Source organism: Ahaetulla prasina, chromosome 2 (genome assembly GCF_028640845.1).
Source record: "Ahaetulla prasina isolate Xishuangbanna chromosome 2, ASM2864084v1, whole genome shotgun sequence".
Classification (NCBI taxonomy): domain Eukaryota; kingdom Metazoa; phylum Chordata; class Lepidosauria; order Squamata; family Colubridae; genus Ahaetulla; species Ahaetulla prasina.
Window position 1 is genome coordinate 266,779,227 of NC_080540.1, and position 27,619 is coordinate 266,806,845.

Sequence of the window (27,619 nt, forward strand, 5' to 3'; positions counted from 1 at the left end):
GTCATGCTAGAGATGTATTTATAGAATAGAGGGTACATCTGGGGTAGAATTCAAAAGGTATTACAACAATAGATTCTTTTTATACAGTTACAAGAGATCAGGGGCTTTCTCCCTTTGAACAATTGTTTGGTTTTCTTCAAAAACATTATTAAATGTGACTCTCAAGGCTTTGGAAATTAAAACTGAAGACAACACTCATACTTTTGCAGTATCAGAGGCAATGATTGCTACACTAAATTCTTCCTTCCCACTGAGATTCATTTTCTTTTATCTTATTCTGAATGACATGTTTGGAAATTAATGCCAACAGTCTGGTATTCTTTGATCATTTATCAGAGAAACCATGTCATAAAAAATTAGTTCAATATTAGAAGAATGGAACATCAAAAACTGTTTATAATTTCAGTGAAATACAACAAAAGTGAACAATGTTCAGTGCCAAGGATACCTCTTGGCACAAAAGCATCACAAGATAAGCTAACCACAGCAAATTTGTATAACACTGAGATGTAACTGACAAAATTCATATAATATCTTCACAAGCCATATACATGGTTGCTGTTTGGCTGGCATTTGCATTTCACACTGCAACCAGACACAATGTTTTGGATGCACATAGTCACTTTTCAGCTCATTAGCAGTTAAAATGTTATTTGCTACACCAAGATAGAATTCATGTGTATATTGCAGGAAGGGAAAAGAATCTTGAGGGTTATGGCAGAAAGAACATGATGTTGCTAGACCATATCTGAAGAACTGACCTTTATTTTTGTTATGCATCTTTGGCTGTGATATTTTATTTTCGTTGGGAAGAAAAATTTGGCAGCTTTAGAACAGCAGCAAATTCCACCTTGTTAGATAAATCCCAGGCAATTAATTAATCAGTCAACATTATATTTCTAAAAACATTCCTGACCATGAAACATCTCCTTTCATCTCCAAGTTGCTTTTTGTATTGACAAATGTAACGAAGTCGTTCGTGTGATCTGTTTTTGTATTTATGAGTAACGAAGCACTCCACTGCAGCACTTCTACTTTTATCTCCACAAAATCACGAAAACTTGAAATTGTTTGATTGAAATTAAAGTTGTGACATTCTGTTTCAGAAGTGTTGTGAGGTCATAGCTGCAAAAGTTTCTTGAAGCATTTTGCTGTCTAACCATGGGATGAGAACAAACACCCAGGATAATGGTTAGATATAGATTTTAGAATATTGTTGGCTTCTAAGTTCATAAGTTTCATGCCCATTGATTCTCAGGGGCTCTTTTTCATCTGCTGTATCAATATCTTTCATCTGTGGATAATAAGCAGAAGATGCTTTGCATTCATAATGTCTGTCAATGGATTTTAAGTGCATCAACATGTGAAGAGCATAAGCTAAAACAAGAAGCAGTATCAGAGACATCACTAGACCCATTAGAATGGCTGGTGGGAAGAGGGAAGCACAATCTTTTGCATAAGCAAACTGTCCATCTTCAATGTTAAATCCTTGAATCTGTGAAGAAAATCAAATAGTCTAAATTAAGACAACCTCCCCTTGCAATCCAAGGGCATGCTATTCATTGATCATTATTGGTAATCAAAATTATTTTCCCCAGTATCAGTTGCTGAAATAGAAATTAGAATCTATTTCTGTGGAGCTTCTTGTATGTCATCGAGGAATTCTAAAATAAACTAGGATAGAAATCTGGTATATAGATATATGTGCGAGATTGCAGAAGTTAAGCCTTGACTCACTTCCCAAATGAGTTGGAATGCAGTACTACTAACACATCTGAAGGAAATTTGGCTAAATAAGGCTAGTCAAGATACTACCAAAGATTGTAATTCCAGGGTCAAAAAGATAAACCCAATAGCTTATTAAAACAGAGACAACGATTCTGTGCACTGCACATAAAAACTGTCTGAGCTTCAATCACACTGTCAAGGCTGCCAAACTGACTCTTTCAATCACAGCCTGCAGATATCCCTGCTGTGGAAACAGTTAAGCTATTTTTCTCCTTGACAGGCTTGTTTACTTCTCTTTGCAAATTTCAGTAACTTTCTCAAGTGTCACCTTGACACAAATTGAACCATCCCATAAACCAAATCAGTGAGATGAAAGCTCAAACTATTTATTCAGGTAAGTGCCTTTGCCATTTCATCTTATCACAACATCTAGTTGGGAAAACAATAAACAACCAGTAATGATCAGATCATGTAATTCATTAATATAGTCTATCATTTTATTACAATAACAAAAATATAACTTCAATATGGCGATACCAGAATTTTCAGGAGGAAGTATATTAATAACCCCAGTGGTGGGCTGTTGCTGGTTTGGACCAGCGAACCAGTAGTTATGGCCAGCGGCTGGGCCCGCCCCACCACCCTGGCGTTATCACATCCTATATAATCGCTGGTTTCTTGATGCAGTGCGCAAGCTCATATTTTCAGTTCTGGGAAAACCGGTTGTTACAGTATGTGACGCCCACCTCTGAATAACCCTGTATATTCTAAGACTAATATGCATTTCTAAGAATACTTAGCCCAGAATAAGTACAGTTACTTTTAATGAAATGTGTTTATATTATAATTCAAACTTCATTATGTCCTAGATCCATGATGGCGAACCTATGGCATGTGTGCCAAAGGTGGCATGCAGAGCCCTCTCTGCTGGCACATGCACCGTCGCCCCAGGGCAGATCTCCGTGGCTTTTCTTTTGTGAGCTTCTGTTTCCCTGCAAACGCTGAAACAGAAGCTCATGAAAGAAAAAGATCTTACCTCTTGCTGCACTGCTGGTGTTGGCCAGCTGGTCTTCGGGTCTCGGCTGTGCATATGTGCATCGCTGTGCATGCTCATCTCTGTGCACATGTGCACATGCCCATACACACATGTGCATGTCAACGCACGCAATCGCACACACATGTTTATGCATGTGCACGTCCGCGCATCCATGCATGTACACGTCCGTTTATTTGCACATCCGGGCATGTCTGCGAATGTACACATTCACATACATGCACACACCTTTCAGTTTGAGTATGCACGTGTGCGCAGTTTGGGCACTCGGTGTCTAAAAGATTTGCTATCATTGTCCTAAATCAGTAGTGGCAAACTTATGGTGCACATTCCAGAGGTGGCACGCCGTCGCCCTAGCTCAGCTCTGCCACACATGCACCACCACCTGCCGGCCAGCTGTCCTAGATTATCTCGTGTTCTTTCTCTCCAATTTACATTTAGGATATAGGCTATCATTCTTTTGGGAAGTTTATTGATATTTTTATCAATTGTCTCATATATAAAATCTCAAAAGTTCACACATGCAAGTCTTGAAAGAGGACAATAGTTAGGCCCCCAACAGTATGGCAGCTAATACCTAATAACTGGAGATATTTATTACACACAGTAATAGACTGACTGACTGACGGCCGTCGCCAGGGGAGCTTTTTTATCAGGTCCGCCTGATCCGCCAATTGCGCCCTTTCCTGGACCGGGACTTGTTATGCATGGTCACTCATGCCCTCGTCACTTCCCGTCTGGATTACTGCAATGCTCTCTACATGGGGCTCTCCTTGAGGAGCACCCAGAGGCTCCAACTGGTACAGAATGCAGCCGCGCAGGGGATTGAGGGAGCTCCCCGTAGCTCCCATGTAACACCTCTCCCGCGCACCTCTCCTCCCTGCACTGGTTGCCAGTGGTCTTCTGGGTGCGCTTCAAGGTGTTGGTTATCACCTTCAAAGCGCTCCATGGCATTGGACCGGGATATTTACGGGAACGCCTGCTGCCGCCAGTTACCTCCCATTGTCCGGTGCGTCCAGTGCGCTCTCACAGGGAGGGCCTTCTTAGGGTGCCGTCGGCTAGCCAATGTTGGCTGGCGGCCCCCAGGGGAAGAGCGTTCTCTGTGGGGGCCCCGGCTCTATGGAACGAGCTGCCGGTGGGACTCAGTCTTCTCCCTGATCTCCGGAACTTTAAACGCAAGCTCAAGACTTTCTTTATTCACCAAGCGGGGCTGACCTGATTGATTTTAAATATGGGGGGTTTTAGCGGGTTTTTAACAGGGTTTTAGCTTTTGTAAAAAAAAAATTTTTAGCTAATATTTTAAGTATACAGCGGTCGAATTAGATTTTTAAACTTGTTATAGTATTTTAATTTGTTTTGTTGTTTTATTTGCTGTACACCGCCCTGAGTCTTCGGAGAAGGGCGGTATAAAAATAAATAAATAAATAAATAAATAAATAAATAAATAAATAAATAAATAAATAAATAAATTCTCTGCTCGAAATAAAATTCCCTATACCATCAGGCTTGAAATTTTAGGCCTGGATAGCCTTGAACTATGCCGTCTACGTTCTGACCTATGCTTAGTTCATAAGATTATTTACCAAAACGTCCTACCTGTTAATGAGTACTTTAACTTCAACCGTAATAACACAAGGGCTATCAATAGATTCCAACTCAATGTAATTCGCTCTAATCTTGATTGTAGGAAATATGACTTCTGCAATAGAGTAGTAAATGTCTGGAACACTCTACCTGATCCTGTTGTTAGTCTCTCTAACCCCCATACCTTTTACCTTAAATTGTCTACGGTGGATCTTTTACGTTTCTTAAAAGGTCCCTAAGGGGGCATGAATAAGCGCACCAGCATGCCTACCGTCCCTGTCCTACTGTTCCCATTTATATGCACTCGTTTTATGTGTTGATGGCATGTTTTGCTTATTTATATCCTTTTATTTGTGCCAAAAAAAAATGCATGTGTCCATGTCTATGTCTATACTGTTACTTGTTTCCTTGTATTTGTTGACAAATAAATAAACAAACAAACAAACAGTGAGAGAGACTTCTGAATAATTCTTAAACTTCCATTGCAAGTCTGTAAGAACAAAGCAACTGCCTTTTTTCCCCTTCACTAAACCGGGTGTGGGCATGGCTAGTGCATGACGCATCCAGCCCGCGGGCCGGGAATTTGACAGCCCTGAACTACATTGAAAGGTTCTTTAAGCTTCCTTACTTCACAGATCTAGCCTTATAAGTATTTGCTTAAAGGCCTCGGTTGGCTTTCCCACACATTACCTGAAAGTCAATAAAAGTAACTTCCCAGTGCTTGGCTGCATCGTTTGCAGAGCTGGGTGTTAATAGTGCATCATATCTCTGCAAGTTGCTGACATGTTCACAGTGATAAGAATAGATTGCTGGTGCATGTATTCGTGTTGCGTTGAAAGTTGCTTGTACAGATTGATTGTAAATAAGCTGGATTCTGTGTAAGGTAAACCAATTTTGAATGGAGAACTTGTAGTAACTGTTTGTCAGAATGAATCTGCCAGGGGAAATCAGAAAATAATTACAGTAAATCTTGCCAATTTTTGTTTATATATGTAAATAAATCTCATAAAGATATACCAACTTCATATTATTATTGCATGGGATTTTTTAGTTGATCCAGAATGTATGCCTTTCAATTCTTTGTTTTCATTGTTAAAAACTAAAAATACTCTAAACTGCCAGAAAATCAAGATAATGGAAAAGAAGGGAGGAGTAGGTTGTTGCTGTTTGCAAATATTCCTTTTAAAACTTATCATAAATACATTTCTAGATAAATAATACAATAGCCTTGACATTTTGTGTGTCTAGTGCTTTAAAAGCACTGTCTAAATTAAAGGCTAGAAAAATAAGAGGATAAATCGTACTGGATGTTCATGTAGTGCACTAATTTACATATATTAATATGTAAAACACACACATCACCTTTGTAAGCAAAATTTCCTAGAGCAATTTGGAATTTTGAAAACTCATATGTATATATTTTAAACTGAAAGCCCAGCATAGCATACATAATATTGCAAAATAAGGAAACAGAACTACCAAACATCATAAAAATACATTTTCATTAAAACATTAAGACAACAGAAATCAGGTTAAGTAAAAGCATAGTGCAGGATAATAAAGTATTTGCTCCTAACAAGGGCACAAAAGTGAGATACGCTAACTATATTTGCAGTTATTCTCTTAAAAGTTGATAACATGCAACTGTGCCTATGGATATTGCCTTCCAAAGTGAAGTCCTGATAATTTCAACTGAGGAATATAGAAATTGTATTTGTTGCAACAGTGGCATGATTTCACATTTTAACATTATCATAATGGAGATAGGCTGACAGTATAGTTTTTATGTAATAATGCTGTGAAGATTAATATTTGAAAACATACCTGATAACAAATCCTTTCAAATTGTCAATGTCACCAAAATTAAGTGAAAGCCTAGATGGAAAAGGACAATTAAATCAAGAACTATTCAGAGGTGGAAGAGAAAGAAAAGAATAGAATGTAGTTAAATTTAAATTCATCAAAGTTATTTAAGATGGTTGCATGGTACCATCACAACACACAAAAAGGACAGAGCTTGGTAATGGCACAACATGCACTCTTGATATGTCCAAATCATACACTGGTGCAAAAAATGTGGCCCTATAATGTATCAGAGTGGCACTTGGCTTGTGCCAAGCTCCTATAGTACAATAAATGCTTGAATAAAAGCCAGCAACTGTATCCAAGAGTGCTTCCTTAGGGATTCACAGGACCTCAGGATAACATTAGTGAGGGTACCTAGTAATACCTATATTCCATTCATAGTAAAATTGAATTACAGCTATATTTCATGGTTACAGTTCACGAACAGACAACAATTAGGCTTAAAATAAACTGCATTTGTCACAGACCCAGGATATTATGATACCTTGAAGATTATCCCATTAATTTTAGTATAAGTTTCTATACATATATCTTGCTACATGGTCTAGTGTTTAGCTTCTATACATCACAAAACCTTTTCTTCTCAATCTATCTTACAATCTCTTTCTTTCTTTCTTGGGTTATATGAAAGTTAAAACACAGACAACCTGTGTTGACAAACGTCTCTGACAAACATAGGATGACAAGCATTCATCAGTTTTATGGCTTCAGCAAGTAGAATATTTGGGAACATTCAAAATCATTAAATTAGTTCAGTGCTCAACATTTCACTGCCATAAGGACACTGAATTGTTGATTTTTTTAAAAAAACATTTAATTTTATTTCAGACCTAGGAAAACTCCACAGTAGGGTACAATTTTGCATTGCACCAAAGGTTTTTGCTTTTTCAAAAAGCAACTGGACTTTCTTGATTTTTTGTTTGACAACATTTCACTTCTCATCCAAGAAGCTACTTCAGTTCTTCAGTTAGAGTTGAAGAAGCTTCTTGGATGTCAAATGAAACATTTTCAAAGAAAAAAATCAAGAAAGGCCAGTCATCTTTTGGAAAAAAACACCTTTGGGACAAGCACAACCTGGATGATTGAGAATCTCAATAAATCTTACATTGCATTTTCTTCACTGCAATTTGAATCAGCAACATCCACCGATGCGTGAACACCAAATGTTTTGTCTGTTAGATCCATCTGAGTGTGGTTCTGAAACTTAATCATGATCCTTCTGGCCCAGAATAGAATACAGGGGCTTCCATTAATGGTGACATTCAGTGGACTGTAGTGGCTGTGAATCATAGATTCTTTCTCCAAATTCTCTTTAGTGCTTACATTGTAATTGCCAATCTGCATGCAACCAAGTAAGAAATAACAATTAGTGTTCTTCCTTTAACATACTACTAACGCTTAATTTTGAATTACTAGATACCAGAGCAACATAAATTCAATTCCATAAATGACTTGCTGTCAAAGCTAGTCCAAAATGCTTTGCTTTGAGATGGAGCCCATCCAGAATCAGAACTAGAACATTACACTAAATTCTCAATTCTGACTATAATAATAAAAAAGTAAAAACCTAGCAATACCCTGCTTCAGAGTGGCTATCATAATTCTGTCTAACAGGAAGACAAGCTCTGCATATAAAACACCATAAGAAATTATAATTACTATTCGTCCCCAATACATAAGTAAAAAACAGAGTTTCTAAAAATATGGATATCTTTTTTAATAAATGTTTAATCATTAGTGGAGACAAAGCTCATTGAACAATTTTTTAAAAAATATATCATTTAAATTACTATTGTCAGAGTGAAATGGCATAAGTGCTATTAGTGATACAATGCCTTAGTGAAACACTATACAATTATTGTGCTAAACTATAAATATCTGCATATGAACTGCTTGAGATACGAACTGTTATTTTTATCCTTCTAGATACAAGAAGATATATTGATTTATGTTAATAATAGTGGAAAGATTTATACAGCTGCTTATCAGCAGGAATTTTATTATGTCAGCTAATTCAGACATTGAATTTGTGGATATTTTTCATCAAAATATAAACAAAGTTAAATCTTTGTAACATTACGTAGAGTACTAGTTTTAAAAATTCTGGAAATTTCAGGAGATAGCAGAAATGTAAAAGAGAAATCCCATCTCAAGAGGCTCAGACATGAAAGAGATGAAAGAAAACACAAATGTGGTCTGTCAATGAAACCTAAATTCTATCAATCTAGAAAATTGGCAGACACCATCAAAGTCCTGTAAAATCAAATCTGAACTAGCAATCATGAGCCAAGGAATTCAACTCTTTCAAGTTGGCTTTTAAAAAACAGTAGAAAGACTCTTTTCTGTTACACCTTTCTTTCTCATAAGAAAAGCAGAAGATACAAGTGGGGAAAAAAATTGAATTTGAGAAGATGGATTAATTTTAAAAATGAACTGTAAGAAGAAGTAATATGTGAAGTTGGTATTGCTTCTTTTCTTTTCTTTTTTTTATTATTCTTTCCTATCTTTTTATTCTTAATGTGAGGGGATCTAAAGTTTTAAATTTTTAAAGGTGGGAGGTTATGTATATTTTGCATACTTTAGCTTGTGATTGTTGGTTATAATACCGGGTATTTGCTCTGGGAAGTCTGGGGGGGGAAGGGGGAGGAGGGGGAAGGGGAAATGATACATGGATTGATTATTAATGTACAGTAATTTTGAAGATATGAAATTAAAAAAATTAAAATGATATTGGCGATGCTCGACTGCCATTTCAGGAAGAAAAGGAGAGAGGAGTAGAAGGAGGGAAGAAAGTAGGTAGGAAAGAGTAGAGAAGGAGGAGGGGAATAAGAAGGTTAGATAGGGTGGAAGAAGGGTGGAAGAAGGGAGGAGTGGAGAAGGAGGAGAGGAAGTAGTAAAGTGAAGGAGATGAAGGATGGGAAAGTAGTAGAGGGTAGAGAGGGAAAGTAGTAGAGGGTAGAGAGGGAGGTTGTGTAGAAAGGAAGTGGCAATCGGGCAGGCCTGAATCAGTTATAAATAAAAATTAATGATTAATGATGGATAATAGTTTGTACATAAATATGATGTTGGAAAATGGAAATAAAAATTATTCAAAAAAAAAAAAAAAAGCAGAAGAAATTATCCGAGCTATTAGAAATTTGTTTGCTTTTGTTATTTTCTTATACTATGTCCTATTTTTTTATGTCCTTTTGTTTTATATATATTTTCCTGAGTGGAGGAACTGAAGGAATTTCTCCCTTTGACTTTCAACCATAATAATTCCATACTATCTATATCTATTTATATCTATATTTATATCCATATCCATATTTATATCCATATCTGTCTGTCTGTCTGTCTCTCTCTCTCTCTCTCTATCTATCTATCTATCTATCTATCTATCTATCTATCTATCTATCTGTTTAAATTTCTTTCTGAGTCAGTCTGCTTATTCTAAGAGGGCTTAAATTTTAGCCCAGAATATTTGGCTAAGCTATTGAGAAAAGTCAGAGGATGTGCCCAGTGGTGGGTTTCAAAAAAATTTCTACCAGTTCTGTCGGTGTGGCTTGGTGGGTGTGGCTTGGTGGGCATGGCACGGGAAGAATACTGTAAAATCTACATTCCCACCCCACTCCAGGGGAAGATTACTGCAAAATCCCCATTTCCTCCCTATCAGCTGGGACTTGGGAGGCAGAGAATAGATGGGGGCAGGGCCAGTCAGAATATTTACTACCGGTTCGCTGAACTACTCAAAATTTCTGCTACCGGTTCTCCAGAACTGGTCAGAACCTGCTGAAACCCACCTCTGGATGTGCCACATTATTGTTATTGAGTTCACACAATTTTGTTCCATACAGATCAGACCAGCACAGGAAGAGAATTTCTCTCGAATAAATTGGATTGTGGTAGCACACTGAGCAGGAATATAGAAGGTTTTAGAAGGAGAGTTGGTAAATGAACCACCCTGCTGGTAAAACCGTGCCAAAGAGTTCTGTGCACACTTGTGCCAGCAGACAACAGATGTCATTACAACATAGCAGAAAATAACACCGGGGGGGGGGGAGCAATTAATTGATAAGTACAGGCATTCCTCAATTTACAACAGCTTGTTTAGTGATCATTTGAAGTTACAACAGCTCTGAAAAAAATGACAGGAGCATTTTTCACACTTACAACGGTTGCAGCATCCCCATAGCCATGTGATCAAAATTAAGAAACTTGGCAATTGACTCATATTTATGATAGTTGCAGTGCCCTGGGTTATGTGATCCTCTTTTGCAATCTTCTGGCAAGCGAAGTCAGTGGAGAAACCAGATTCATTTAACAACACTGTTACTAACTAAACAACTGCAGTGATTCACTTAATAACTATAGCAAGAAAGGTCATAAAACGGGGCAAAAGCCACTTAATAAATGTCTCACTTAGCAACAGAAATTTTGGACTCAGTTTTGGCCCTAAGACAAAGATAACTTGTAGCTATTAAGAGAAACCAAAAAAAAATTGTAATAGAATTCTAGAATACTTTCTGGGAAAAATTGGGAACTACTGATATTCAGAATAGAACTACATTTTCAAATATATAAAATATATACCAGATATTCCTAAGTACCAATAAATGTGTCATCCAGAGTTTCCTGCAGAAAACCTTCAAGTGAGTATTTCTCAGTTATACTATCAACATGGAAAGTTTAGTCTCTTTTTCTTTTCTTTTTCCTTTTCCTTTCCTTTTGCTTTTTATTTTAATTTTTGATATGTGTCACTACTTCTGCAATCAATGGGGTTTGTACCAGGGTAATAATTGTCCTAGGCAGACAAATCTTGCAAGACCAACTCATACCATGAATTTATCTGGTATCATCAATATTTTTTTTAAAAAGATATATATATATATGTAGTAAATCATACAGATTTACAACCCAGGTGCAATATGCTGTATAACACTGAAAATAATTTGGTCAGAGAACATAAATATGCTACATGACTTGGAAAGAAAATATTGTCATCTAAGAACTTACTATCCAGTTTTCTGGTGTCTCCATACCTGTGTTATTGCTACTTGTTGTAAATTAATTTTGGGCTTCACACTGCCATCATACCGTCGACCTACAAAAGAAACAACATACAATACATTCCAATTAAAACTAATCCTAGCAATAAGCAATTTTAATAACTTTTTTTTAAGTTTGAGGGGTTTTTTTATCAAAGAGGAGACTGATATAAAAATATTTTTAAAAAGAAAGAGTGTGTGTATTGGGGCAGACAACTTATCAATCAGATATAGTTTAACACAGCAGCCAACATGGTGAATAATTTGAGCCAATCTTTTTAAAAAGAACCCAGTAGAACCCAGAGAGATATAATCTTCTATTACCTTTCATTAGTATGAACAATTCTTAATACTCAGGGATTTTGTTTAGGAGCCTGGTGAATCAACTGTATTATGGACTGTTATAAACACAAAGCATTTTCTCACTTCATCTATTTGTCTACTACAGGTAGTCCTTAACTTACAACCACAATCGGCACCAGAATGTCCATTGCTAATGAGGTGGTTGTTAAATAAGTCATGCTTAAATTTATTACCTTTTTGCCACAATTGTTAAACAACTGTAATTGTTAAGTAAATTATATTGTCATTAAGCAAATCTAGCTTTCCCTAATGACATTGATGTCAGATGCCGAAAAAAGAGGGGATGAAATGGTGATCACATGACCCAAAGGATGTTGTACCCATCATATATACATACCGGGTTACCAAGCACTCGAATTTTGATCACATGACTGACCGGCTGCTTCAACAGTCATCAATACGAGGACCTGTTGTTACTTTTTAAAGTGCTGTTGTAACTTCAAATGGTTAATAAATGAATGGTTGCAAGTCAAGGACTACCTGCATTTCAAGGAAAGAGCATTTCATGCCCTTTAGTTATGCCATCACTGCATAACTCCCTTACATACTAATTAGATGCAACCACTGCAGAAGAAAAGTAAAAATCTAAATAAAATAAAATAAAATAAAAAGTAAAAATCTAATGAAATATAAGATCTAATGGGTTCCAGTTCTTTGAACTGTTTTCAGCTGATGACTCTAAGAGCTATTGCTTGGTTTGTTATGGCTTCCCTGCTCATCAATATTTTCCTTTGGTGTTGTATTTAGCTTGTATCCCTGTACACAGACATCTTTGTTATTAATCGTTCCTAAGCTACTATAGGAATATTTCTGGCAGAACAGAAAGGTTAAAAATGTTTGAATTAATTAAACTATCTGTTGGTGACCTATAGTCACCTGAAACTCCTCTGTAAATTTTTTGGACCTGTATTTTTTCAGGAAGTGACAATTTGCAGGAGACAATTAAAGCCTTACCATTTCTCTGGAGTAGATCTTGATCAGAGAATACAAACAAACTGCAAAGAAGCAGACAAAAAAGTAGTATTTCAGCAACATTTTTTAAAAAAAATTATGTACCTTACTTAAACTGCAGAAAGGCAATATTTACTACTTTCAAACTGCAATATAATCTGTGAAATAATGTATCCATTTAAAAGTTTAAATATCTTTTTAGGAAAAAGAGTTCTCCATACTGAATTTAGAATGAAACTTTAGGTTATACAACTATTGGTAAATCAACCGGTTTGTTAAGTGGGTTCATTTTATGTATTTGATATTTATCCACTCTGGTAAGCATCCAGGTAAGAATGGATACAATTTTAAAAACAAAACCAGGAAACAAAACATTAAATCCATGAATAAAAATCAAGATTAAAATACTCATTGAAGAGATGCTGCAGAAGATTTCTTAAACTACCAAGCAAGTGGAGGCCAAATGCAGCTCACGAACAAATGCATTTCATGGTCTCAGGCTAAAAAGGTGGGACCCTGGCAGTGGAATAACATGCAGGTCATTGGCAGTAGATTTAAATAGACTTTTGCTAGAGTCTGATAGATACCTGAGAAAGTAGTTATTGAATTTACTGCACGAATCAAAAAGAGGGCCGTGAAAATATTTACAGATCCCTCATATCCTGGACATAAACTGTTTCAACTCCTACCCTCAAAACGATGCTATAGAGCACTGCACACCACAACAACTAGGCACAAGAACAGTTTTTTCCCGAAGGCCATCACTCTGCTAAACAAATAATTCCCTCAACACTGTCAAACTATTTACTAAATCTGCACTACTATTAATCTTCTCATCGTTCCTCATCACCCATCTCCTTCCACTTATGACTGTATGATTGTAACTTTGTTGCTTATATCCTTACTATTTATATTGATATTGATTGTTCCCTGATTGCTTATTTGTACCCTATGACTATCATTAAGTGTTGTACCTTATGATTCTTGATGAAGGTACCTTTTCTTTTATGTACACTGAGAGCATATGCACCAAGACAAATTCCTTGTGTGTCCAATCACACTTGGCCAATAAAAAAATCTATTCTATTCTGTTCTATTCTATTCTATGTAAATAAAACTATTGCAAAAGTCTTCCCAGTTCAATACACCTGGGGGCAAGGGAAGTCAAATGAAACAAGAAATTTCAGCATATTTCATGTTTCAAAGCCAGGTAGCAAAAATACACGCAATGGTTTGGGAACAGCTCAGCCTGCTGCAACACAATAAGTACTGTTCAAATTTTGGAGTCCTGCCAACTAGGAGTCTGAGTGATGCAGTGTGATCCCTGTCCCCTACTCCTTTCTTGTCGTGGCAAATGCAAAAATTGACTTATGATAAATGTTTATTCAAACCGCCCACCTAGCAGTTCAAAAGCATGCAAATGTAAGTAGATTAATAGGTACCACTTCGGTGGGAAGGTAATAACATTCCATGTGCCTTTAACTATGCTGGCAACATAACCATGGAAAATATCTTCAGACAACGCTCCCTTGGCCAAGAAATGGAGATGAGCACCACACCCTAGAGTCGAACACAACTGGACAGGAAAACCTTTACCCTTACCTTACATTTTTATGATTCAGGTAGTCCTCAATTTATGACCACAATTGAGCCCAAAATTTCTGTTGCTAAGTGAAACATTTGTTAAGTGAATTTTCCCCATTTTATGACTTTTCTTGCCTGAGTTGTGAAGTGAATCCAGCAACTGTTAAGTTAGTAACATGGTTGCTAAGTGAACCTAATTTCCCCATCGATTTTGCTTGTCAGAAGGTTGCAGAAGCTGATCACATGTCCCCAAGGCACTGCAAATGTCACAAATATAAGTCATTTGCGAAGCATCTGAAGTTTGGTCACGTGGCCACGGGGATGCTGCAACAGTCGTAAGTATCTAAATGGTCATAAGCCACTTTTTCCAATACTCCTTGTAACTTTGAACAATCACTAAATGAATGGCTGTAAGTTGAGGATTACCTGTATATTGCATCACAAGCCATGAGATTACCTTCTAAGTGAATCTTTTGTGCAAACCCAGTCTGAATGAGGTTCATTTTGCCACATAAACCCAGAAAATTGAGTTAAACAAACTGGTAGGTCTCTTATGCAAGCCTCACATACAGCTAGCTAGAGCAAAAGCGGTTTAATGGACAGCTGGCAGATGCTATATTCCCAGCTAGAAAAGCAGCCTGGGTCAAGGGAGGCAGCCAGTTTGGGCTGATGACTGTTGTGCTAGTCACTGCACTCAACATTAAATCTGCTGTATGCTAATCTTTTTAGTCAGTATTTAGTATTTAATCGGCTTATCAATTAAAGGTCACATTAGAGATCTGAAGAAAAGCCACACACAAGCTTTCTAGGAAATGCATATTACACCACCCAAAGTTCACTGGAGTTGGATGGCCAATAAAATTAAGTGAACAAAATGTTTGCATTTTACTAGAGTTATCACTGTAGGTTTGAAAATGTATTAAAATATCTCAAAGCAAACTCATAGATACCACTGAGGATTTTGAAATTCAGAAGAGTATTGTCCCTGTCTTGTTCACACATTGTTTTTGCTAGGCAACAAGTAACTATTTATTAGTGCAAAGTCCCTAACTTACATATAAATCCAGGAGCTGGTGGGTAAATATACTGACCATCCTGAAATTCCTGTTGCTACTTTTCAGTTCAATTCCTTATATGTTGTAGTGGTATAGGACTATAGGTTCCTTCATGAAACTTAGAGCCTATAAAGTTGTTTTAATAAGTATACATTCATATTTTAGTTATATAATTCTATACAGAACAAGACAACTGAAAATCCACAATGTGCAGCAGAGTTGAAACTAATATGATTAACTAAATTGGCTCAAAGACATGTCCATAGCATCTGACTGAGCTGAATGGTTTATTCCCAGTGATATATTGGGAGACTTGGGAGACTGGGAGAAGAGTCTCTGCCAAGGCAATGTTCAGATAAGAGACAGCCTAGCCTGCAACTGGATAGTGGATAGGGCAAGAGACTCAGAAGACAACCAAATTTCTCAGGCTCATCTGGTTTGATTCCTGTCTGGTAGGGTAACTACAAGGCCAATATTGAGTGCACTACTGGAGGAGCTGCAGCTTAATTGAGGTTAATATTAAAGTCCTTCATGAACTCTCTGGAACTATGCAGAGTTTCACACCTTAAAACCTTAAAACCTTATCTCAGATGACACCAAGTTAGTGTTGTTAGAAGAAAATTCTGGTTTTTCCTGACTGAATTAAAAAGCACAGGACAACTGCTTGAAACAGAAGTAGAATTTATTTGATAGTGAAACAGACAGCCTATCAATCAAAGGTGACTACACATTGAAAGGCAGACTTGAAAATATTTATAGGAAAGTTTGGTCTTTGTATTGGAAAACATGCAACTATGGTTTTCTTCTGGGGATAGTGTTCCAGTCCAGTAAGGAGGAAAGGCAGTTTTCTCATCCCGCAGGGTGAAATAATTTTCACCATTTTGTGTGCCCAGATGTTGGTCTTGGGTGATGGATCTAGATTTGAAGAATCTTATTCTGTATGTAAATGATTTCCATATATTGAGGAGATTTCTTATAGTTTTGGTATTTGCTAATTTCCTAAGCAAGAGACATGCTTAGTCAGCTTCAACTTCAGCCCAAGTATCAATATGAGTGGAAAAGCTTAAGCAGCCTTTTGTTTTATTGCTTAGAGCTCACTGACAGGTTAGGATTGGCGAGTGATCTGAGTGACAAGGGTGACCTGAGGGTGTTGCCTTTTTACATTGTGAAATTACTAAACACTCACAAATTATGCGAACATGCCTATTTATACAGTATTGTCCCAACAAAGTATAGTGCACTCTTAAATAACTGTTTAAAAATTGATGGTTTCAATTTTGATACTTTGCAGAAAACTGCCAGAAAATGAAACCAAGTTTCATGCCAAACTAACAAAATGCATCCAGCACTAAATATGCTTCCAAGTGAAATATTCATAATTGTGCTAGAAACCTAATGGCAAGAGTAATTTCCAAACCTTTTCCACACAGAAATTATTAGCAGTGTTTCTACTTGAAAATCAGATAATAAATGGGCCACAAAGAAACTTTAATTTGCTCATTGAAACATTCAAACCTTATGGAAATAAGATTAGCACATTCACCATTGAAGCAGAGACTATGGCCGCATTGAAAAGCTCCTCCTAATATTGGACATGCAAAATAACACCTTCTTCATCCTTCCACATCATCTACAGATCAATGACTATCAGAATTTCATGTGTCCAGATGTACACATGAAAGCCCTTACTCATATCACAGACTAACAGAATACTATGGATGGAGCACTTCCGTGTGGCTTTGGTCCCTATTCATACATAAACAGCCAAATCATTTGATCTAGAAACATCTAATGTATTTACATGCTTGTATGGTTTTTAGCAGAGATTATATTCAGTATCTAAAAATATTTGCCAGAAATATTTAATCAAGCAACAAATCACTGTAATTCAAAACATTTACAGGATCATTATTGACTGCAGAAAGATCCAGACATAATATTTCCCTGGATTCTTCCTCTTTTATATTTTGGTTCACAGAGCAAAGGATCAAAATATACAGAACATATCCAAGTTTCATAGAATTTTCTCAAAAAATGAAAAACAGACCCAGAAGCAATAGCCATGGGAAAAATCTACCTTATCCTTTCTGAAGCAGCTTGGGGGAAGGAGGTATTTCAAATCTTCCAAACAGTTTTCTCACCTGAGTGAAAAAAGTGTAACTCCCCAGACATATTTTCCTTCATACAGGAAAAACAGGGAAGAGGCAATTTGGAAGAAAAACCATTGGTAAAACAAAGTTTAAGTATTTCTTGCCCACCAGTGGATGACTCCAGTCTCCAAAAGCAATATCCCTAAATATGGAAACACCATAACACTGAGTACTCAAGATATCAGTGGCCATTCAGTCATTCAGTAAAAGATCCTATAATAGCAATAGCACTTATAGTGCTTCATAGTGCTTTACAGCCCTCGCTTCATAGTGCTTTACAGCCCTCGCTAAGTGGTTTACAGAGTCAGCATCTGGGTCCTCATTTACCGACCTCAGAAGGATGGAAGGCTGAGTCAACCTTGAGCCTGGTGAGAGTCGATCTGCCAAACTGCTGGCAGCAGGTGATCAGCAGAAGTAGCCTGCAGTACTGCACTCTTACCACTGCGCCACCGTGGCTCATTAATGGCACTCATCTATCCACAATGACATATTGTTGCCAGGAACAATGAGTGGATACAGAGAATTGAAAGACCTTTGAGCAATGGCATGGCACTGACTTTGGCATGACAAGGGCATTGTTCTTTTAGTATAAAGAAGTGTACAAATGGATGCAACATATATGCATCCATTTAATTCATAGAATTGCCTCTTCTTCCTGAATAGGTCCTGGATTCTGGCAGGAACCACAATGATATTTTTAAATCGAAGTGTCAAAGTCTAATTGTGTTTATCTAAACATCTCATTTCTTTCCACTTTTTTATAATACAGAAAATGCATTTGAAGCCCCAAAGCCCATAAATCCATCTAATGCAATGAAGAATCTGATGGTACAAACACATAAGCCCCCAACTGCCTGTTGTGACAAAGAATGATTTGTTTTCTAAAATCACATTTACCAACTCAGATGTTAGTAAATGAAGAGAGATGAAAGAGTGCTACTGAAGCTTCATAGGAAGTAAATGTTAAGGTAAAAAAACTAGGAAAGCTTTCTGGTTTGCAGACATTTGTGTTTTTTTAAGTGCGCTCTCTATAATATTTCTTAATTTAAAATATTGTGCACCATTTAGCCCATGCAAAATGGTTCACAATAATAACTTTAAGTTGAACCACCCAAAAAACATAGTACATGAAATAGTATCCCAACAGCAGCAAAAAAGTGGATGACCAAGTGAAGGCCTCTGAACTTTCAGAAAGTTGTCAGTGAGAAAGTGAAGTTCTAGAATTACGGTATGGAATTGTCAAATATTCTCCAGTCCTATGTTCCCAGCAGAGGTGAAATGTAAAAGGTGAAATGTAAAATTGGTTACTACTGGTTCTGTGGGCGTGGCTTGGTGGTGGTAATGTGGGCGTGGTACTACTGGTTCTGTGGGCGTGGCTTGGTGGTGGTAATGTGGGCGTGGGCGTGGCTTGGTGGGTGGGTAATGTGACTTGGTGGGCATGGCCAACTTTTTTTCCTTTCTTTTACTTTTAAAAGCATTTTTTTCTACAACATCTTCAGCCAAAGAGCTTGTAGAAAAAATGCTTTGAAAGGGTTCTGACGATCCCAGGTGAGTTGCCTGATCACCAGAAACCTTTAAAAGCATTTTTTACAGCCTCTTCGGCCGAAGAGCTTGTAGAAAAAATGCTTTGAAACGGTTCTGACAATCCCAGCTGAGCCATGTGATCATCAGAGGCTTTTTTTAAAAAAAAACAAAAAACATTTTTTCGGCTGAAGAAAAAATGCTTTTAAAAGTAAAATAAACCTCTGATGATCGCGCGGCTCAGCTGGGCATGCGAGAGAAGGGGCAGGGATTTTTGCTACCCGTTCTCTGAACCACCTGCCACCATCACTACTAGATCGGGCGATCAAGATCGGGAGCATTTCACCCCTGGTTCCCACATAGCCATTTTTAACAAAAAGAACAATTTCATGTTGTGACATTGACCAGCCTTCCCTAGAAGTCTGTATTAGCCCTAATTTTTATTTAAAATTTTAAAGTTGTGAAATTAAAAAAACCTGCATCACTAACAGAAAAAGATAAGTAGTGTGAAGTGTGAAGAAAGAAAACCTAGATATATTTAATAAGTTTATTAAAACTAAATCATATAGCAATGTAGTACATCATCTTCTCATTTTTAGAACACAACAGCTTTTCCAAAAAAAGAGAGAGAGAGTAACAAATTCATATCCTGCATCCATTCCTTAAAAACAGGAGAGTATGTTTTTTTTTCAATTATGAAAAATGATCTTCTTTCCTGTGCCTCAGACTCAGTAAAGACAAAGATCATGCTAGAATAACAAATTCCATGTTTATGTGGAAACCATTTATATGGTCCACCTTCACATTAAATTTCTTATATATAATATCTGTTCCCAAAATTGTACTGACAAATTTGAAACTAATCAAGGCTTTAGCACAAATCATAGGAGTAGCTGTCCAAACACATCTAAATATCACCAGGTTAGAGAAGGCTGGGTTAAGCTGAAATCTTTTGTCAGCCTTATTTTTATTTTTATTACCAGAATCATAGGTGCAGTGGACTAGCTCTGTTATCCTCTTTGATTTCTGCTGTCTACAGAAATGAATGTTCATGTCCTTTATATGTGTGTTTTATGTGTACAGTATTTACATGTATGAAAAAGGTGAGAACAGAGTCATGTTAAATCTTAATTCATTTTAAACTCACAAATCAATTGAGGTAAGAAAATCCCTTTATTTTTATATCTATGTGCAAAAGAGAAATGTAATTTTTAAATAATGTTAAACATCACAATATTATTATTTTTGTCTCCACCTATTTTATATATTTTTAAATATTCTCCCACCCCCACATATACGATTCAAAAGCTAGTGCAGTCCTCAGACAAATGAAATTTATGCATCTTCGTTGATAGTAGCTGGGATAAGAATTTCCATTGCCAAGCAATGCAGTCACAAAGACAAACTCATGCGACCACAATGCTTAGCAATGGCAATCCCTGAAATACTTGATATCATTAAGTGAGAATCTGGAGTCACTAAGCGAGCACCACCTCACAACTTCCTGCTGGCTTCCAATAATCAAAGTCAGTGGGGAAGCTGGCAGGAAATTATAAGACCCAAGCAGCTTGAAAGCAGGTTAGTGGCTGCTGCTGGGGGAGGGAGTGTGCAGATGGCCAAGGAGGCCCGGTTTGCACATGGCATGGCTTGAGGTGGCTGCTATTGGTTGGGGGACGCATAGTGCAGGCATAGTAAGGTTTGGAGATGGTGCACAAGGGTGTGTGGGTGGCAAGGGAGGTTTGTGTGAATGTGATGGGAACTGAAGTACCTGGTAGGTGAGAAAGGGTGTACATGGATATAGAAGAGACCAGAAAGGATGTCTAAGTAGCCAGGAAAGCTTGGCACAAGTGTAGTAAGGCTCTGGGAGGTTGCATAAGAAGGCACTGATGGTGGAGAGGCGTGCCAAAAAGAATGGCTGTTGCTGGATGGGGTAGTATACATGAGGATGTGCACATGGCCACGGAGAGTGCTGGGAAGTGCTGATGCTGTGCTGGGAAGGTACAGCATCAACACAGCCAGGCTCAGAGAGGCTGCACAAGAGTGTGCAGGTGACCAGCAAGGTACAGCACAAGTCCCATAGAACTGGGGAGAGTGCACACGAGCCACTTCTGCCAGCTTACCTACTGACTTTGCTTGTGGAAAGCCAGCATGGAAAGTCACCTGAATCATGTGACTACAGCACATCATAAGTGTGAGCTGGTTGCCAAATATCCAGATTGCGATCATGTGAGCTCAGGGGTGCTGGGATGGCCAGAATTTCAAGAACCATCCAAAGCAGTGGTGAAATGTAAAATTTGTTACTACCGGTTCTGTGGGCGTGGCTTGGTGGTGGGGTAATGTGACTGGGTGGGAATGGCCAACTTTTTTTTTTTTACTTTTAAAAGCATTTTTTGTACAACCTCTTTGGTTGAAGAGGTTGTAAAAATGCTTTTAAAAGGCTCAGATGATCAGGCAACTCAGCTGGGATTGTCAGAGCCTTTTAAAAGCATTTTTTCTACTGAAGGTTCTGACGATCCCAGCTGAGCCGTACAATCATCAGAGGCTTTTTTTTTTACTTTTAAAAGCATTTTTTCGGCTGAAAAAAAATGCTTTTAAAAATAAAAAAAACTCTGATGATTGCACGGCTTAGCTGGGCGTGCGGGGGGGGGGGGCAGGGATTTTTGCTACCGGTTCTCCAAACCACCCACCACCATTGCTACCAGATCGGGCAATCTGGTCCAAACTGGGAGCATTTCACCCCTGATCCAAAGCCTTCCAAACTTTGAATGGTTGCTGAATGAATGCTCATTAAATGAATGCTCATTAATCAAAGACTACCTGTTTAGAGTTTCTATCCCTCCCTTTCTTGTCCCTTTCATTGCAAATTCTGAATAATGCTCAATTTTGCCATAATAAAAAATAATAATAATAATATAATAAATAATAATAAAATAATAAAAAATCAATTTAATGTGTAAATAGCCATGACTCATATATTATGAACTTCAAGAAAAATATAACCCTAACCCTAACCCTAACTCTAAATGTAAATATGATTTACTATATTTCATAATCTTGGTGTAAGATATTATCAATCCTATTCTAATTCTGTCAACAGCCGAACTAAAATTGGCTTAGCTCTATGAACATCTATGGATTCAGTGGTGAAATGCTACCGGTTCACACCGGTTTGGGAGAATCAGTAATGATAAAAACTTCTGGTTTGGGTGAACCGGTAGTAAAAAAAAGGCTACCGGTTCCTCCAAACCGGTATTTCCAACATTTAGCTGTGCCACATGATTTAAAATTGCTAGAAAACAGAAAATCGTGCTTTCTAGTGAATCTAAATCGTGTGGCACAGCTGATCCCCTCCTCGCTGTTCTACTTACCTTCCCAAGCCTTCTTTTGGTGCATACTGTGCATGTGCATGCGCAGCGTGTGTTTGGTGTGCACTGCACATGTGGACGCAGCATGTGTTTGGCCCACAGTGTGCATGCATGGCTAGCAAACTGATAGCAAACCAATTCAAATTTCACCACTGTATGAAATATATTTATTTAAAACTGTTCTGTCCCCCCTCGCCTCCGTCTGAGCAATGGCTTAATTAGCCGGCACCATCAGTTCTGGCAGGAAAATAGCGAGCATCTGCCAAGTGTCTCTGTTATCTCCCTCGACGCCGATGAGTCACCCAGGAACAAACAGTATTTCAGCTCTTAGTTAAGCAGTTGATTTGCCTGCTACGAAGAGGCACAGCAGCTCTTGCTGCCTTTATATCCTGTGGGGTGTGGCTCCATGACTCAGCACTTCCTAGGCCTGCCCCACCCCTGCTTGTGTTGTTCCCGCCTGTCCTGCCTATGAAACCTAGGGTCCAGCCAGGCCTGATTGCCATCAGCTGGGTCTGGAGGCGTGGCCTGGGGGGGAAAGAGTCAGGGACGGAGGCCTCATTATCTCTTCTACGTGGCCTGCCTCTGGCTCCTGGAGCTGAGCCAGGGAAGCCGGTGCTCCCGAGGTAAGTCCTGACATCCCTTCCGCCTCACTTTCCAAGTCACTTTCTGGAGGAGGCCCGGCTGGGGGGCGCAGACACAACAAAAACATTTATATAGCTGCCCATTATATAACCAACTCTGACAGGCTTCCCAGTGTTTATATTTTGGGCAATATACAAAATATTGTAAATGCTTAGTTATTAGAAGAGTATCTGTTAATAAGATAAGAACATCTAGGTTGGTTGTTTGGATATTTCCAGATTTTTCTATTCTTGTTTTCCACCATGCTCATTCACTTCTTTCTACTTCGCCTTTTCTTATCTAAACTTCTGGCCATTCACATTTTAAGGATTTCATCAAATCCTACCAGCAATGACTTCCTTGGACTTTTTCTTCCTCTCAAGCTATGTCATTCTTCTATCAAATATTAATTTTGTTGTTCATTCTGTATATTTTATTTAACCATCTAAACTTCTTTCATACTGATCGCTCATTTTTGCACATTCTACATTCATCACCCATTCATTCTTGATTCTGTCTCTTTTTCTTTTATCACATCAATTTCTTTACAGCATTTCCATTGAATTCAGCTTAGTTTTCTGTTTCTCACAACATGTCCAACTTTCTTCCACATAACAAAATGATCAGAAGCACCTGTGTAATCACTCTTATTTTTTTCAACAGATATCATTCCTTGTTAAGAGACCAAATCCTATCCACTATCTTTCTACATACATTACATGTCTTGAATTTTTTTGATCCATTTCTCCATCTTTAGTAAACATTCTATCACCTATAATTCATTTGCATATTGTAGTTTTCTGATATTTTTTGTATAACTCATAATTTGTCACTCCATTTTCTCTGCCAACTACAATTACCTGCTCTGTGATATGTTAATTTTCAGATCCACACTCCACATGCATCATACAATCTATCTAATATTCACTGCAAATCATTTATATTCTCAGCCAACAACAGAGAATCAACTGCATATAATAGTATAAATGTATTAATGTCTAACACCTTATGATCTTATGTCACCACATGCATTTCTTAAAAAATCTTACACATTTATGCATAAACGCAATAAACATCCAAGAAAGGAACACAGATTTTTCTCTTATTCCCTTCTCAGTTCATTAAGGAATTCCATTTATTTTAATATTGTTTTATTTGCATCATGACTACTTTTATCTCATTCATCGGTGAATTTTCAACTTTGTATATGTGCAAAGTATTACACAGTACAAACCCAGTCAACTTACTATATGCTCTCTCTAAATGCTTATACAGCAATTTTTTTCACATTCATGTTTCATAATTACCTGCTGGGGGGTGGGGGAGTAAAATCTATCTGCACATGCTTTTCCTGGAGTAAAACCACACCATCCTTCACAATTTTTGCCCCTTGTTAATTCTCATACTTTGTGAATCCAAATTTTGAAAGCCATCTTCATAATCCCACCTAACAAACTATCTTTTGTTTGTATCAGGGGTGTCAAACTCACGACCACGGGCCGGATGCGTCACATGCTGACCCATGCCCACCCCCAGTTTAGCAAGAGGGGGCAGTTGCAATAAAAAAGTGTTTGACACCCCCGGTTTATATTCTTGCTATCTTTCCCTTTATTTATAAAAACAACATTCTTCTAATCATCAAAGAGATCCACTCCCACATTAATTGATGGCCACTCCATAAACAAGCAACATTTAGTCTTTACTTTCCAATTATATCATCTACACCTGCAGCTGTAGCCTTTTCAACTTTCTTACACTATTTATGACTTCATTTTCATGTTTTGTTCTTGAACATTTACATTTATATCATTTGTTTCAAATCTTTAAGCCATTACTATAATTCTCATGCAAATTGATAAAAGTTTTCAGTATTACACCATTTCATCCTAAATAATTTCAGTACTTTATTTTTTTAATTCCATTTACTCTGTAGAAGATTCCTGGTTCAGCTCTAACCAAAACAGTGTATGACTTCTATTTAAAATTGATTGATTGATTATATGCCATTAAGTCATTGTCAGCTCTTAGCAACCACACAGAACAATTTTCTCCATGATTCTATTAAAATTACATGATATTTTCTCTGTCTCCATTCCTATTAACTGTTCCTTGAACTATTTGACTATATTTTTTGCATCTATCTTTTTCTTTCTTTATGTATCTATTATGTATACATAATGTAAGACTTATTTTTATTCACCTGAAGACACCTTTTGATTTTAATGGGGTTTGTGGGTGGGTGGGGGGAAAGAATACTATTCTAACTAAATTACTTAGTACTTCATTAAAAATTAAATGAATTGGGGCTGGGAGTCCATATGAAATCATACCTAGAGAAATCAAGCCTTGGTATCTTCTGGCCTCTTTCTTGTTCAATGTGTTAATGAGATTTTATGTACTTTTTCAAATCTATATTGATGACATAGTTTGAATCTATGTTGAAATAATATAATTCTTCTATAATTTTTCTATACTATATGCAAAAGCTTTTTGAAATTTTGAGTATTTACTGTAGACCGAAAGTATTATTTTATGATAAGTCAGTCACAAGAACTGTTGGAGGAGGGAACTAAGGTACCAAATTGCACAAATGCCATTGAATAGGATGAGCTGTCAGTACTTCGGAATATAGTATTCTGGCTAAGGCTCAGGGTGCTGCTATATAAGGCACCAAATTAAAGAGTAAGCAGGTTAATGGAATGGATATACATCTGGTGTAAAGTAAGTGGCCCTGTGATCAAGTGCATATAACTAAATATCTATACAAAACATTGAACGCCACAGATACAGGGGTTCAGCATCACAACTATCTTTTATAGTATTGACAATGTTCACTTCTTGAGCCTGGAAATCAGGACCTATTTGGAGACCTTTACCAACTAGCATCTTTCAATTCTGCTTAAAACAAAAAAACAACTGAACTTTGCTTTCCTGAAATGTGGCTACATGTGTAGCTACCTATATTTTCTGTAAAGGTCATTCGTGGCATTAATATTTAACGATGCTGCTGCTGCAGAAAATTAAGTTTTGTGATACTTGGGTTTGACCAAATATGTTACAACTCAGATCCATTATTTTTAATGCAAACTGACTTCATGTAGCTTAGGACAACAAAAACACCAATTGTCCCCAAATAAAATCATTCAGATTTGTTCAGATATTGGAGACCACAACAGCACTAGATACCGAAGTATAGAAAGGACAACAATAATCACCTCCAATATCCACTTATGATTTGGAGACTGTGCATAGGGAAAACATAGTCAAAAGAATTTAGTATCAACAGATTTTTTTTCATTTTTCATTCATAACAATTTTTTCTGAGAAAAAATAATAGACTGAATCGGTCTGCTTGCCATTGAAATTCTACAGGATACTGCTGTTAATCTTTATGTCAATGGTGCTTTATTACACACAGGCAGAATTATCAACTAACAAGATCCACATAGGGAAACACAAAAACTACCAACTCTTTCCTACAGATAAGAGAATTTCTTCCCAAAAATATCACTTTCCCAACCACTTTTGCAACAAATAGTTACCACCTTTAAGACTTGCCCATGCCATGCCCTAAGGATTATTAAATGACAAGAAAGAGGAAAAGCTATCTTACATCTCATTCTCATCCTAATTACATCATGAGCCCAGAACTGGAGAAATCCTGCATTCCAGAGACTTAAATATATGTCTAGAAACACTTTCCTAAAAGTGGACAGATTTTTGAAAACAAATTTGATGCAGTAAGTTATTACAAATCACTCATGTGGCTCTTCCCCCCCCCCCCACTTGCATTTATGAGCCAATAATATAACTACCGGTAAACTAAATATCTAGTACCCTTTAACTCATCTCTTAGCCAAACTACAGATCTATACAATTAGACACAGATTAATACAAACACCTGTCTATTAGCCACCTCCCCAAAGCACAGCTATGAGCCTCCCCATCTTAATGTGACCTGCATTTTAATGGTGAAACAAGGCACATCTCTCTGTGTAACTAATTTTTCTTCTATAATTGTAACTTTCCTCAACTCAAGCCCCTGGAGAAATATTTGAGGCTGCTTTATGTTGCACAAATAAAATTGTGTACAGGGAACAAGAATGAGGTTGCATATTTTCTGGTAAATCTGCATTTGAATCAAAATTGGTATTATAAGCTTCATTTCATCTTTTAAAAAATTCTTTTTTCAGTGTCATCAGTACCGTTTCTGCCTGTGTGTTTTACACCTACACTATTTTATTTATATCTCTGTTATTAACAGTGCGGAAGGAAAGAAAATCAAACCATCATGGCAAGGGAGAGATGCAACAGAGACTAATTTCTCTCATGGCTTTTGGGTTTTAAGTATAAGATTGTAGACAACAGGACCGTTTATTTTCCCATATATAATACAATTTCATCAAGAGAACTTCCATTGATGTTGACAGCTCTGTTTTTAAGTAAATAAGCTCAGCATCTTGAATGTTAAAACTATTTGCCTTTCTGTGATTAGTACGTCAAAAGAAAAAAAAACCCTCCCTAATCATGAACACCTGAATGAACAATATGGTTACTACCCTCTCCAAAGCATAAACATAAACCTTTCATTCAGCTGCCCCCACACTTTTTGCATACACTCATAAAATCACTGACCTCCTTTCCATTTGTCCAGGGATTTGGTCCATAGATGATGAAAATCTTACGCAAAAAAGGAGAAATAAAAATCTAAAAATTGCACTGCTTTCCATTGAGAAATAAATCAGACCCT

General features: G+C 37.2%; 1 protein-coding gene across 1 annotated transcript; it reads right to left on the reverse strand.

Moving 5' to 3' along the window:
- On the reverse strand, positions 1-27,619 carry LOC131192025 (V-type proton ATPase subunit S1-like protein). The gene is made up of 7 exons (XM_058170779.1): positions 27,505-27,619; positions 12,577-12,617; positions 11,254-11,315; positions 7,338-7,570; positions 6,191-6,241; positions 5,057-5,300; positions 1-1,495 (listed from the first exon to the last, which is right to left on the reverse strand). The coding sequence occupies exons 1-7, from the start codon at positions 27,597-27,599 to the stop codon at positions 1,193-1,195; spliced, it is 1,029 nt and encodes a 342-aa protein (XP_058026762.1). The 5' UTR covers positions 27,600-27,619; the 3' UTR covers positions 1-1,192.